The sequence below is a fragment of the Xiphias gladius genome, chromosome 19 (genome assembly GCF_016859285.1).
Source record: "Xiphias gladius isolate SHS-SW01 ecotype Sanya breed wild chromosome 19, ASM1685928v1, whole genome shotgun sequence".
NCBI lineage: Eukaryota > Metazoa > Chordata > Actinopteri > Istiophoriformes > Xiphiidae > Xiphias > Xiphias gladius.
In genome coordinates this window covers 12,522,132-12,538,314 of record NC_053418.1, presented here as the reverse complement: position 1 = coordinate 12,538,314, position 16,183 = coordinate 12,522,132, and the positions used below count along the sequence as shown (strand labels likewise).

Below are 16,183 nucleotides of genomic sequence, written 5' to 3'. Positions count from 1 at the left end.
TTGGGCCCCTGTGCTAATAAGGCATGTGCTCTTGTGTGTACTTGTTTTCTCATGAGGTTACATCATTTTGAAAATCAGCACCATGCCAGTGTTGAGATTCACACCTGTCAGAGTTATGTAATGTTATTTAAAATGTCAACTCTATGAGTAGACCATTGAGGCCGATAGAAAATAATCATAAATATGCATTTACATGCAAATAATGCATTTACAATGCATAATTTGCTTCATAATTTCTATATATGTTCCTGTGTCACTTTTGTTTTGTAAATTTACCTTTTTACAATGTCTCTCATGATCTCTACTTACCACGTATCAGTATCTTGTTTGTCTGCTGTATGCTCCCCCTCTCTGTCTCTCTTTCTCTCTCCCTTAGTGTCTCTCTCTCTTGTTTATCTTATCTCTTGCCCTCCCCTTGTGTGTCCTGTCTGTCTCTTGTTTGTGAATCGTTTGTATCTTTTTACCTTTACACCCTCTTCCCATATTTGTTGTTTACATAAACTGCACATATAGTATATACACTGAGATAACTGGGAAGGTTTACAGGCAGCATATGTGCACACAGAGTGGGAGTTACACACACATTCCCACACTGCGATCAAGTGCTATATTTTCATTGGGATTGTAGTGAGAAGAATTACACAACGGTAGTTTTTTTTTGTGTTATAAAATAAAGGTTAGTTGGCTCATCTTCAGAGAAACAGAAGATTACAAATTCTTCTGTTTTCTGCATATGAAATAAGGAAAGAATAAAAATAGGGGACACAGATATTGGTGTGTGTGGGGCAGGAGTCAGACTCATATTCTAGCTCCACATCTCCACCTCCAGGCTGAAACAAGGATAACATATAATATAATCTACCTGGCAGTGTCTGTGCAAGTTACATAAACGCATTCCGACAGGCAGTGTATCAGTGAAATTCACTATTTGAAATTACAGCAATGTTGTAACAATGATTAGAATAATAACAGGAAGGAGAAAGTTAAACTCCCTTTGCACCCTCACAGGTGTTTTTACTGATTCTGAGATTCTGATGAGACCTTTGTTCAGGTTGAAGGTGGACGAATTTATGCTGGGAATTTTGTGAGGTCACCTAACTCTTTGTACTATTAAGAATAATGAAGTTGTAAAATTTCAGCCCCCCAACAGGTGCAACAAAGATAAAAGGAGCATCAGAGGGATATCAGTCAAACAGCCTGTGCATTCCTACTCAATCCATATATTTATAAAGGCCCAGCTCATCTACAATTTCAGTTAGGGCTGATTAAACTTTAAGGTGAAGTGTGGCAGGGCTCAAAAACACCCACAAAGTCCTGAGAAGCGGTCTAATCAGGCAAAATAAGTAAAAACACCTGCAGGGATCTACCATGAGTGTATAAGGCCTATAATTAACCATCAAATTTCTATGAAAATGTGAAGGGGTGAAAAGCGGTTCAATCTCTCTCACAATTGCCCCTTGGTCCTCTGCAGTACTATCAGCATACAGTTAACTATAGGTTTCTGATGCAGATACTTGCTCTTGACTACGCCAAGGAAAGTAATTCTACCAGAGGAGTGAGTTTATCTGTTGTCTTCTATTCCGTCAACAATACTTCAAACATATGAAATTCTAACTAAACAGCAGGGTATAAATAAGGAAACCAGTTCGGCTAAGCTTTACTGTAAGTGTCGGTCTCAAAAGGGAATTGATCAGAATTGGCGGAGAATTGCACATTCAACAGTAACTTCAGGCTTTAGAAAAGTGGATTATCTTATATTTCCCTCTGCTGTGTGCCCTCTGCTTCTCTGGTGGGTTTGTGTTTTCCTCTAAGCACAAATCATGCCATACAATTTTGTGTATAGCACAGTGTGTGCGTGCGTGCGTTTGTGTGTGTTTGTCTATGGATAGCAGACAGCTAAATCACCTCTGTTTTTCCTACCGCCACTCTATCTACAGGGAAACCGGCCTAGTTTGATCTTTGAAGCCAAAAACAATATTTTATTGAATGCAGAAGGCAGCATATAGATGATGAAAATATGGTTAGGGACTTAAATAATGTGGTCTGGGGGAAAAGACTGGAAGTTGAAGTATGATGCAATTTGATAGACATAGAAGTCTGGGTCAGACTCATAAAGCCCCTTTGAATGAAAGGAAATCACCATCATTTTCACAGGTACAATGCACAGTGCACCAGGGATAAGCCTTGGTGTGTTCACAAAAAAAAATTGCCATACATAAACATACAAAAGGGGGACATAATAGAAAGCAGGACAGTGGAAGATAAAATATTAAGTTGATCAATAGTTATCTGTGTTTTACAGTTATCAGGTCACTGTTTTTAATACTCCAACTGAGTGTGTTTTGAAATCTCGTTTCTCCTTTAATTTTTTTAAAGCAAACATGCTAATGCATCTCATTTCTTTGCTGACTTTGTTAAATAAGTATTCCTACTGGAGTACAATGATGTACTTTTATTGTTTTTTAAATCTTTTCTTTTTTAATCTTGTGCATATGCTTTAAGTATATTTGCCACTTTTTTTCCTGTAAACCCAACCTGGTGTCTTAAAGATATATGTGAATCTAAGTTTTATGCCTCTCTGTGTGTTTGTTTTTGTGCACATTGCAGCTTGCAACGTGGGACCCAGTTCATGGCTTGAACGGCACACTGACAGACAGAAAATTGGAAAATAACATGAGAGGGGTGGTGCTACGGGTTGTCACTGTTCTGGTGAGTATAGCTGACCAGCATGTTCATGTGTCTGCATTTCTATTTTTTTTCTTATCCTGTGATTTCCAAATGGCCATACATAAAAAAAGACCTGTTTCAGTGTCCCCTGCTTGAAAACTGTTCCGTTGTTTACCCCGAAGAATCAAAAGGGACTGTTGTGACTAGTGCTGGCATGTCAGACTTTAGCCTTTTGCTCAATTGTAAATCTGTCCTTTTGTCTAGTTTTCTGCTCATCATTTCACACTGTCTCTGTGGAGATGTAGAGAGAGGATATGACCGAGAGCTTGTGTAAGGGAATGAAAATGGCAGGCAAACATTTAAAGACAGAGAGTTGAGAGGAAAGAGGGAAGTCAGAGAAGGCAAAACACAAAGAAAATGTAACAAGGTGAGCTTACTAATGGATCAAGCTATCACTATTTCATTAGCTTCCATTTTGACATTTGACAGCTAGATGATATAGGCCGTTGGAGTCTTGATGATGATGACGTGACGACTCCAGCTCCGTCTGTCTCGCCTGCAGCATCGATTTGAGTACATCCCATGAGTGCTTTAAAGATTCACTGCTGTAAATTCTTCATATCCCATCTTTGAAGTGAGAAGCAGAGAAGAAAGAGATAATGCTAGACATCTTTGAGCCTATCCCTTTGTCTCACTCAATTTTTTTTTCCAGTCTTTGATTTTTATCATCCCTAAAGGGAAAAAGAGTATGGATTGTGTTTTTGAATTTTGCCCTTATTCCCATCACCAGTGTAGGGTGGCCCTTAGAGGTGTGCTGTATATGCACATTTATGTTCTGTGTTCTGTGTTCCTCCACCCATCATGTTCTGTACCTCTGGTTGTGTAAATGCGTCTGTGTGTGTGTTACCCTTGATGACTGATGCCTCTTGAGGACCTAAAGACAGAAATAGATAGAAATAGTGTGAAATGTCCAGGGTGCTGCCTGGATGTACCGTTTTCTTTTTATGTGAGAATGGTTGGAGGGCACATCCTGATTGTGTGTGTGTAATTGTGTGTGTGTATGATGTAAAGGTTTCTAAAGGGACCTTTGGAACAGATTGTTCTGTGTTGCCCTGGGCATTTTCATCTCTGATACAACTGTTTTCTGTCTGTAAGGTGCAATGGTCTCATGTAGTACCATACAGAGTGATTCTTGCCCTGAAACACACAGAAGCAGGCGAGCAGTAACATGTGTGAACACACATGTTCGCGAACAAACACACACACACACACGCACACACAAGCACAGACATGCACATAGATTAACCTGGAAGGGGACATGTTCATTCTATTCTATCCGGCCAAGTGTTCAATAGTTATTGATTAGTCAATTGATGATGAGATCATACCACAATTAGGGCCAATGACTCTAAATCAGTGCCATCGATTAGAAGGCACTGTATTGATTATTAAATGGATGTTACCAAGGAATAGCTACATCATTATAATTATGTGTTTATGGTCCTATACATGGCTCAGTATTGTAATCCATCTGGTCACAAACGTGACGAAAATTGATATTTTGCACTTGGAATAAAATTTCAAGCCTTAAACACTTACATTATAAAGTTGTGCTCGAGATAGGAACTTGATTTTCTTTAGATGTAAGTCGCTGAAGGTGGAAAATCAGATGGCCTATAAATTATCACTCACTGACTTGCATATGCGCCTATTTTAGTGTGATTCATTTCAGCAGTTGAGTTTTTATCTTTTTTTCGTATTATTCCATGTTCCTTAATTTTTCAGTGGTGCACCCACATTTCCCTGGTTCTACTCCACATTTATGAGTATCAAGCTGTGAGTATAGCTATAGCAGCCCCAATATGCAGCCAAAGGCAGTAGATGTCCCTTTTTAACTTGATTTCACATTTTTGGAAATGATGAAAGAGCAATCAGAATGGTTTCCCCAAATGAACCTAAAGTTTTAGTTTGGAGGACAGTGAGGTACACAGTAACCACAAGTGGAATTACAGACAAATTTGTACTACAATCAAAACTTTAATGGCGATTGATAATGATTGATAATAATGATCAATGATGGTTGATAATGTTCCATTCAATTTTTTTAGACATTTAGTCAGATTACATGATCTTCACCAGTGCATATACTGTTTATGGGGCAGGTCACTCTATTTGCATTAATTTTTAATTGTGGAAAGTTTTGTTCTGAAAAGTAATAAGTTTTTTTTTCCATCCCACAGCTATAAAAGTTAACTATCACATCATATTGTTCATCTTCGCAAACTCGGGTTGAAGACAAAAGCATGACACTTGAAATCTTTCCCCCCTGATAAAAAGCTGTTTTTTGAAGGGGATAAGAGAGAATTGACCATTCTGTGACTGCTTGTGAAGTATTGAGAGAGAAGTTTAGAAAAATCTAATCTAATCTTCTATGATCCCTCAAATGTCTGTAAACTGCTTCATCCAGTACATCCTCAAGTTAGCCTGAAGTTACTCTTCTAACCTTATTAATGTTCAGTTATGAATGTACCACTATAATAACAAAAAGGCTGTGCTTCAAAATGCTAAATAAGCATCCACATATATAGAATTGGTCATAGCATAAAGTTTTAGGGTAAATTAAAACAAAAACCGAAACATCTGCAAAACCCAAGAGTATATTTTATAAAAGTTTTTCTACGGTATCTACCAACAAGCCCTCCAACTTTAACGACCATTGCTTTTCCCTACTTTCGGATACAACCCACAGGAGTGTATGAGTATCAGGCATTCTGGACCTTTGTCATCATGGTAACAAGAATAAAACGCAGCTAAGGGTGCGGATTGATCATGGATAAAAGAAACAATGTTGAGAAACGGTTTCACACAGGAAACAAATAGTGACCTCCTGTGTGACAGTCCTCTGTTTTGTTAAGTCAAGTCACCTGACTTCCTCCTTTGCTCCCATCATTACTGAGGCCGCTAGAGGTCCCCTAACAATAAAACGTAACTATGGGTCGTAATAACCTGCTCCCATAGACGAACTATGGGGTCATTTTTTTATAGGACAGTCTCGACTCCACACATTCCAGTGTTACAGTATGGTTAACAACAAATATTATGGGAAAGAGAATGCTTTTTATGCTTTTGTTAGATTGCAACAGCAGAGAGATGATAGACAATGAGAGAAAGACAAATGCAACAAAATCCCCGGCCGGGGAAACTGGGCTTCATGTTTCATTTTAACCCCTGAACTACAGGGATGCCCTGAAAAGTTCCATATTACCTGTGAACGCATACAGGACACAGTAGAGACTTTACCTATCACAGTGTGTTCCAGATTTTCTGTATCTTGACATCATTGCCAATGAGGGAAACCTCAGTGATTTTTCAAGGCTTAAACAAGGTTTTTGAATTATAGAAATGTTGACATGTTGCACTGTTGGAAGGAGGGATGGAGAGAAAAATCTGTGGTACACCATCACAAGTCACAGATTTCGCTGTTGAGTCCCAATCCACACTGCTTGTCTACTGTTTTGTGATCCATATTGTCCATCTATATCAAACAGAGATCAAGGGCAAATTCATTTTTATAACAATATGAAATCTGATCTTCTGCAGAGACTGGCAGGGCTTTTTGAAATGCATTTTACACCAATTTCACTGACAAATCCAGGGAGTGTTTTGAAAATGCTCACCATGCTGCAAATCACCACATGACTCATTTCCAGCATTCCCTCAGAGGGTTCTTCAGATGGCATTACTTAGTCTTTGAGGAAAATTGCTGTTCCTTCCCCAAGTCATGTCTCCAAAAACACCCGACCAGCACTGAGACCACATGTGGTACTTCCAGTCAAGGGGTAACAGGGGATAGCCTTGCGCCAATGGAATCAGTATAGAGGAAAAGGAGAAGGAGGAAGCATGATGGGAAAGAGAGATGTGAGCAATATTGGAAAGATAAAGAGGAAATTGAAGAGAAGGATTGTTGAAAGTGTAGGGATGTGAAATAATTTTGAGAGAATGACAAGTGGGAAGTATTGTAGCCCTGTTGGATGAGGATGAGCTGTCCTAGACGTATGTTTAGGAAAAACAGGAAATGTTGTGGTGTGGAAAGATGCTAAATGATGGGTATCACAGCTGGTGAGTGGCTACTCACAAATAACACCAGAGAAAGAAAAGAAACAGATTAGTGTCACAAAGCCAGACCACATCTTGCAAGGTAATTTTTTGTTACAAGGTTTTAGTGTGGAAACCATTGACTGAGCATCGATTGAGCCCGACAGCTCAAAGCCAGACCAGCCAGTGAGCTTTGGAAAGTGTTTACATTACATGACTCGCTGCCTCTCAAAAGTCAAAACTTGAACAACTCTCTAAACCAGATTTTATAGATTATAATTTTCTCTGCCAATGCATGACCTATCTCTTATCTTTTTATTATGCATTTTTTACTTTAGATTAATTTAAAAAAAATGATTTGGCTTTTTAGTTTCAAAAAGACTTGACAAGGTTTTCCAAACAGTCACCATGTTTTGAATGCTTAAAAAAAGAAAAAAAGATCAATAACAGTCTAGGGAGTTGTGCATTCATCTAGTCAGGTGTTTGGAATGGTTCACCTTGATGTCTAAGTGAAGGAGAGAACTGTCTCATATTGTACAGCAAACTTGAAATGACATCTTTGTCAAACAAGCTATGCCCTTACCAGAGAACAGTGAGCTAAGCTAAAATCATGGGATTTCTTTGAGACACTGGAGATACATGGGGTGCTTTTATATATTCTGTTCTCCTAGTCTTGCCTACAATATACCATAATCATATAAAATACCAATCATGCCTTCAGTATTTTCAAACACTCCCATCCCCAACTTAACACACATACAAAGAGTTCCACATACTTAGTTTTCTTTCCTGGTATTGATTTGCTGCTGCTATTGGTTCTGTGTTACATGGTTAGGTTGCAATCTTGTGTGGGTTGGCGTGATTGTATGCATGTACATGCATGTGTACAGTATAGGTGTTCATTACATGTGTGCTTGTGTGACTGCAAGTGTGTTTGCCCACTGTATACAAAAAACCCTTTTACTTGCAAAACCAACTGCAAAGTAATCAATGCACAATGAACATTTATTGGGAAAACATAGAGTTAAAATGTAAATGGGATAATTCAAAGAGGGAAAGGTTGAAAATGATGTTTTGAAATGAGAATCTTTGCAGTTTTTTCAGGAACATGTTAAGTTTTTACAGTATGATTTTCATCAATGTAGTGCCAAGTCAAACCAAACTGAATACATTTTTCTTCTGTTTTTTAACTTTCTAAAACCCAAATTTCTTTGTTTACAAGACTGCCTTTGCTGCTGAATGGTTCTCATTCCTTTTCTTCTATCATTGCTTTGTAGACATATAGTATAACATCCAACTGATCTGATTAACGATTACTGAGCATATTATATTCTTCAAGACTCCTACTGTCCTACCTTTGGATAGAGGATGTGCAAAGAGAAGTGTCTGAATACACTCATACAACTTTGAGCACGACAAATATTTTGTGTATGACAATTTTGCATCCTCATGTGTATTCTTGCAAAACCGTTGAAGGTGAAACCTTAATATCTAGATTCTCTGCTGCGTTTACCAGTACCAATTAAATTCTAAAAATTTCATTATAGTTATGTAATGCATGATTCACCTTGGAAATGAGCCTCCATTATGAACATTCACCTTAGAAGTGTATTTTGAAGTATTAAGGCCTGGGCAAGTGGTCAACTGTGTTGTTGTTCCCCTGTACAATAGGGTCAGCCATGTTTTCTCCACCATGCTTATGTTTGTTAATAAAATCTTAAAGTACCTTTTATAGAGAAACCATCAGTGGCACTTGAGGGGTTATTCAGTATGTATGGGTGTGTGTGTGTTAGTGGGTGCTCCTGCCTTGATTGATGGATACTTGGTGAGAGAGGGACTTGGCATGCATGTCCACTCACTGCCTAATAGCTTATTGAACGGCAGCAGCTAGCAAGAATTAGAAACCGCCTGCATGTGTGTGTATGTGTGTACTTAATGTGCAGCCAGTATCCAGTCAATAACACACAAGCCCTCATAAATCTGCAAGACATATTGGCCTAAAACACTTCACTCATCAAGAGGGATTTATTAAAGAAGAGAGAAAAAGAGGGGTGGGAGTTGAAACAGACAAGAACTGAAAACTCCTCCATGAAACACTCAAATCAAGTACAGTAAATAAAGGAAATAAAAAGAGATCTGAGTAGGGAACCTTGGAATCCAAGCAAAGACAAAACTGCGGGGTAGATCTTGTTTTGCTCCTGGAATCCAAATTAGACAGTCAAAAAAAGAAAGTGCTTAGTAATTTAATTTGACCAATTTAAACAGGTGGTCAGATTTTAAGTAGAGCATGCCATTGCATGCAGTATGGAACAGTTGTCAGCATTCGGCTTACCTTTACAACCATGAAAGAAAGCACTCTTAATTCTGGTCTGAGAAACAGCACTGTTTTTTACTTTTTTTCAGGCTACTGATGGCATTTAGTTTGCTGCAGCTTCCAGTTCTCGTCATGTATAGTCACTGTTCAACCAAGGTTCTCTCTGGAGTTTTTGGCCTCAAGAGCCACTGTAGAGGAATTTTTAATGAGTCCCCATGCTGTTAGAAGCAGTGAACGAGGAGACCCACACATGCCACAAGAGAGGAGGATGTGATACACATTTCACCCATAGGGGTTAGATTTCACCCTGGCTGTGACATTTCTTATGTCAGAGGAGTGACAAATCAGATTTGCATTAACTACATGGATTGTAATGCATATTGGGAGCTGGGGGCAGTTACGTAGCTTTCAAAGGTAGTAGTGTCCCAGTAAAAGGGAAGAAGAAGAAGACTGCACGCCATTGTAAAACATGCAGGTCTTAAAACATGAAAGGGCTTTGTTTTTGTTAGTGGTAAGGAATTTATTCAACTGTCCAAACTGTTTTTTACAACGTAAGCTCCACAGGGAAGCCTACACTAAACATAGGCTTAGTGTCAAACACTACGCCTATGTTTAGTGTTTGACACCACTAATATTGTTGTTACATCTACTTTTACTTTTTAGGTGATTAACTGATCATCGTAAAGTCACTTGAAAACCTTTTTCTATGTGTATTGTAGGCTCTCACACATTCTGCCAACCTTTAGGTTAAGCGTTTGTGGTGTTATAATGGCCACTTGAGTAACTGGGTGATTTAATGCCTGAATTTAATGCTTGAATGACTGGTGTATTGATTGGCTGCTTGACTGACTTACTGATCTTTGCCGTCTAGGAGGAGCCATTTGTAATGGTGTCAGAGAATGTTCTGGGGAAACCAAAGAAGTACCAGGGCTTTTCTATTGACGTCCTGGATGCCCTATCCAACTACCTTGGCTTTAAGTATGAGATCTACATTGCACCAGACCACAAGTATGGAAGCCTGCAGCCTGATGGTCAGTGGAACGGACTGATGGGTGAATTGGTCTTTAAGGTGAGAAGAAAATAATTTACATACAGTACATGCACAAACACACATGAGCACACACAATCACACACTTACTATGCAAGAACAATAATACAGAATGTTGGAGAACAATGATATAGATTGGATAACTGAGAATTTAACTTGCAAAGAATTATTTGTTGCCTATCTAGCACGCATACTATACCAATACACAAGGAAGAGAAGCATGCATGCAAGCAGGCACATGCCATAGGCATCACTTATGCTAAGTAGGACAATAGCCTCCCTCCCTCAGGTTTTGTCTGCACAGTCCCATCATAATATTCTCACTAGAAATCATGTTACTTCAAAGGCAAATATTTGAATTATACTACCATTGGGCTGAGTTTAACTTCTTTAAATTAGAGAGAGGGATTTAGACAGTCATTCATTAACTACTGCAGCATGATGTCTGACTAGAGTGGACTAGATAGGGGCTGACGTCAAATATTTAGAGATGTGATATTGGTGATAAAACCGATAATAATTTGACTAATTTAATTGATTTCAAGTATCTTCAAGTATTTGATGCACAGACACTTGAATTGCATCCATGCAAAATGGAAAGTGGGATGACATTTGTCAAGAGAGTGCGAAGCTATGAGAGAGGCCTCTAGTTTGTGGGCGCCAAAATCAGATCAGTTAGATAACTGCTTTAACCATAACACAGCTACATACAGGTTAGCTGATCTAGCCTCACTTTTGTAGTCCATTACCATACAATGTACCAATTTCCCTGCTGTGTATCAGACCAGTTTTTTGGCCCTCAATTTAGATGCCAGAGCTGTCTGTTCTCCATCTGACTATTCCAACATGCCACAGACAGTTTCCAATGCAGGCATGGACAGTGCAGAATATCTGAGATTATTTAGTCAAAGTACTGAATATTTTTGATAATGTAATCCATCTGTTCATCTTTTACGGTTCACAGCAGAAAGAAAGAAATAGCAGAGAAACAGAAGGAAAGACAGCTTCCTTTCAAATGCCTACGTCTGAGTAGTCACATTCATTCAGAGTTTTCATCTATACTTATTTATCAGTCAAACATTTTGGGATCAGAATCTCCATTAAAAGTTGTAAAACTCCCAGCGCATGTAGGTCTTTTGCTCTCATTCTCATCCTCTATCTCAGTGGAAAGACAGAGCACATTTAGCTACAGTAACAAAAGCTAAGCAACAACATGGAAACATTACAAGAAGCATCAGATTATACTGAATAACCTGTGGTTTCTCAGATATTTTGTGTTCTTCTGGGGCCTTGGTTCCTTAAAAAATTCAGACTGTTGTCTTCTGGGGGCCTGCCAGCAATAAGCCTTGAGCCAGGATGAATGTGGTGCATCCTGATACCACATTAGGACACTAATGAATAGTGTTCATTAACAGCAGACTGAAAAATCAGTCAAAGTATACCTAATTTGGCCATTTCTCTAGTATGAACACATAACAAATATTTTGAACCCAGTTGGATTTGTTAAGTAGCATGAAATTTGGAGACAGCTAGTGTAAAGTATGGTCATTGGTGCATCAGAGTTTTAACTTTCAACTGGTTGAGGTCAATGCATTGTTTTCTCAGCCATAAGCAGTTCATCTTTTAGATAAAATGCTATCTGTTTTGATGCAAATAGTAGCATGCCGGTATGCAGGTTACTTTCATTTTGAGACATTCAACAATAGTAGAAAACCTGCAGTGGCAGACGTAGTTTCCGAGGGGAATTTCAGCCACCATCACAAGATTTTTTTGTACAGTAATACAAAGCTGTTTCTTAATTACCATTTCCTACTGTGTATACATTTGTGAGTGTGCTAGTGCAAGTGCTAGCTTATATCTGCGTACGTGTGCCAATCCCTTTGATGTCCTCCAGGAACACCACTCAGGTGCTGCACACTGTGTTCATTTTCCATAGGTCAAGGATGTTTTTTTACTAAGAACAATGTTTTTTCAGAAGTTTTCCATGCCTTAAGTTCATTATTTTCCTTTGGCTATGTGTCATGCCTGAGCATTCTTTAAGACTGGGCTCTCCTTCCCTTGACCTTGTATACTTGTGTGCATGTTTAGCATTCTTACCCCCCCCCCCCCAAACAACTCACAAAATGAGACCAAAATGCTTTGAGCACAATGCATATTTTTGTGTACACAGGCAAGCACAGGCTGTAAATAAATTACACATGCAAATATTTTTTACCCATCAGTCAGCAACAAGGTTTATCTCCCCAAAAACCCAATTATGCCAGATAATTGTTATCCAAAGTGCTCTCTGAAAGTTTATATGTTGATTGACCACAGCAGTCAGCATTGCAATTCTTCTCTACTCACACACATACACTTGCAGGCATATTGGTGTCTTGCCTCAACCAAGAGGCATCCTGCAGGGTTTCTCCTAATGTTCTCCTTATGCAGTGTAATTGACAATTTCTGCACATTTAAGTATTTTGTTTTCTCACTCAACTGTGAAATTAGCTGATTTTTTATTTTTTTATTTTTGGGGGGGCGGGGTTCCCTACAATGGATTACATTTTTCATTCTGTGTGTGTGTGTGTGTGTGTGTGTGTGTTTGTGTGTGTTTGTGTGTGTATGTGTGTGTGTGTGTGTGTGCGCGTGTATGCGCAGATATGAATGTGGTGTGTGTTGGGTGAGCATGCAAGCATGTGTTTTTAAGTGTTCAATAAGTCTGTGTGTGTACAGTAGCTGTAGGGCTTAGCATTTGCCTGCATAATTGACTAACCTGTTACAGTCAGTTGTTTCTAGCAACAAAGACAATCTCGTTATCGAACAAGTTCATAATATGTATTCTCTATCCCATAAGTATAGATTTCACAAACACGCACACTCAAAACATCTTAAATCCTTGTTATGGTACAAGCAGATGTCTACAGCTGCTGGCCAAGCACTGGGGACTGAAAACATTTTAATTAGCCATCATTGTTTCTGCATTTAAGCTAAGCTCAGCCTGTTTTTCTTGGCAGAAGCTCACTGCCAGGTTTTTTCAACTTGAAGTCTTTACACGTAAATAATTAAAGCAGTCATTTGTTGTCTCCTAAAAATTCTAGAGTTCCAAGTGAAACCAGATCAATGGGCTAATTAATGAATGACTCAAAGGTCATATGAAATATACCCAGCCCTCGATGGGCTTACAGTGGGCTTACAAGGCAGTAATTGCATTCTTTTGTACAATACAGACGCAAAACAGAGCATAAAGCACGTATTGAGAATATCCATAGGTGAGCTTACGTTTGGGTATGCTCTTCTTTCTACCTTAGTTTTACCTTTGTTCTCCATTTACTACAAAAGCAACACAATATTTAACAAAGCCTAGATCATTTTCAGTCTCTGTAAAGAGAAATACATTGTTGGCTTTCCTATTGCAAACTATTGCTGACCAGATATCTCCTTGCTTAATTTCCATTAATTTATTAAACGTGCTAACATGATCATTAACCTGTTCACCTTGGACAGAGTTTAGTAAAGCTTTCACAGCATTTCAGAGTTTCCCATAGGCTGGAAAAGGGAAGATCGTGGTTACACTATCATAAAAACTTTCTGAAAGTCTAGTTAATGGTTCAAAATTACTTTTGAAGAAAAAGAATACACCGTCAACAAAGGTTTTGTTGTCAGTGTTATCTATCAACAGGCCAAATGTTTCCAGGTAGTACTAAAACTTTCTTGGTGTTTAGAGTTAATGTATTATTTTAGATAGTGAGAAGAAACACATTACCTACTGTAACTACTCTATAATTACAAAAGTCTACATTTTTCAGCTGTGTTTTCCTCACATACGCATTTTTACAGTGTTGTCACTTGAAACTCCTCTCTTCTGCCTCTTGCAGCGAGCTGATGTGGGACTTTCTGCCCTAACAATCACACCTGAGCGAGAAAGTGTTGTGGACTTCACCACACGCTACATGGATTACTCTGTGGGTGTTCTGCTGCGTAAGGCCGAACGCACTGTGGACATGTTTGCCTGCCTGGCACCCTTCGATCTGTCACTGTGGGCTTGCATCGCAGGCACCGTGCTCCTCATTGGCATCCTGGTGTACTTACTCAACTGGCTCAACCCACCCCGGCTACCCATGGGATCTGTGTCCTCGACAACACTGTACAATTCCATGTGGTTTGTGTACGGCTCCTTTGTACAACAAGGTAAGGAAGAAACTGGATAGAGGGGAGTGAACACTAGGAAAGGGCAATCAAAAGAAGACTGCCCGATGAATGAATGAAGGGATTTTTGGATGGTTATACGAGGCCAAAATAGATAATTAAGGATTGATGGATACACTCATGTGGTTTGAGTTATACTGTAGTAAGTAATACTGTTTCTTATAGGAAAGTTTCATTGTGCAAAGTGGAGATTCTGTGCATGAAAAACTATGTTGTTATGATGAAAACATTGCATTTGGAAAGCAAACTGGAACATTATGGTTTCACATGACAACCTGGTCTCCTAAAAGTTACATTTATATACTACTAATTTGTAAATGCAAATACTGTACATTTAGGAAGAAACAAAATGCTTATCAAGGACTCATAAGGACACATTTTGGGTATGTAACCAAAACTGTGATCATTCCCCCTACCTAAGCTACCCACAGTGCTTTAGCAGCCTTAATCTACATGTAACCACAAATGAGACACGGAATGTGAATCCCGGTTTCTGGTGTTAAAGTCCTAGACTTTGTACGGCCACCTTCTATCCCGACCACCTTCCCATGACTTCTGCATAGGAAAGGAAGGTCGCACTTTGAGGGCTGGAAAAAACGTTGGCAATGAACAGAAGTGTGTGTAAACCAGTAGTGTATCGGAGTTTTTAGGAGACATGGGTCCATGTTTGCTCGTCACATGATTTACCATGTGACCAAAAGTAATGTTTAACTAAAACTGGCTCGGTCACTTATGGCTTGAGGGAACCTGATGAAGCCGGCCTGTTACTCATTCTCGTGTGGCTTTTAAATTAAATAAGTCAACCACTTTAATTACGGGGTAATTGAGTTACTTGTATAGTTTCCTAGTTTACGATTCTTATCTCAGCTGGCAACCAGAAGGCGCACAGAAGTGTTGTTGGTTAATATTTTGCCTTAGGGATATGGACTTTTACAACACCATACTGTATTTGCAGGGTCTGTCACAAAGGAAAAAGATAGAGAGATAAGGGGAATGACTCCAGGAGTCATGAGTTTGGATTGACCTTTCGTGTTCGAGCACAGTAGTCAAATGAGAACAAAAGGGAGGAGAGGTTTTGTTCCACATGGATTGAGTGGAGGATAATGACCTCATCCTGGTTATCTACCCAAAGATTTTCTAGAATCCACTGGGCCATGCTCAGGTGTGGAGATCAGACAATTGACATCTAGGGATGGATTTAAATTTAAACCCATGCAAGAACAGAGCCATGGCAGGGAGAGGAAAGAGCAGTCGGAGCAGGCAAAAAATAAGATCACAAAAATGTGTATCTTTGTCATGTCTGTTTTCCAGTTGGTTTGGGTGTTTCATTGAGTATCCACACCTCTATTGAGCATAAAATGAAAGAGAGACACTAAATCTGTTCCCATTCACAGGCTCATCCTCGTGTTTGTGTCTGTGTGCATGTGTGTGCGTGGTTTGTGATACAATAAATAAATGACTGCTATTTTCCAATGAGCAAGAGTGTTCTCTTGCTATCTTGCTCCAGGACTCACAATAGCATTGCATTAATTATGCAAATTTTAGGAGGAATGTTTTTTTTTGTTTTTTTTTTTTCAACATAGCCTGTGAAACATTACAGGCCCTGAATAAGCAACTGATGAGCATTTCACCATTTGGTAAATAATCCTCCATCTTGTGCTGCAGCTAATGGTGGTAATGATGATGATGATACATTCTAATTGCTGTTTGATATTCACAATCGTTTCTCTTTTTAGCTGTAATTAACATTTTAGTCATGGCATCATTAGAGAGAAAAAAGAGAGAGAGAGGATCTAATTCCTCAAGAGTCTGCTGTCCTTTGTGTGTGTATATATGGGTGTGTTTTTGTGCTGGGTATATACAGTGGTTGT

The 16,183-nt window shown here is 39.0% G+C and overlaps 1 protein-coding gene across 1 annotated transcript in view; it reads left to right on the top strand.

Annotated features, from left to right (window-relative positions):
- grid2 (glutamate receptor, ionotropic, delta 2) overlaps positions 1 to 16,183 on the top strand; it is a 191,933-nt gene that overhangs the window by 90,132 nt on the left and 85,618 nt on the right. The window contains exons 7-9 of the mRNA XM_040154379.1: positions 2,608 to 2,709; positions 9,948 to 10,145; positions 13,982 to 14,294. Coding sequence (XP_040010313.1) covers positions 2,608 to 2,709; positions 9,948 to 10,145; positions 13,982 to 14,294 — 613 coding nt within the window. The remainder of the gene's footprint in view (positions 1 to 2,607; positions 2,710 to 9,947; positions 10,146 to 13,981; positions 14,295 to 16,183) is intronic.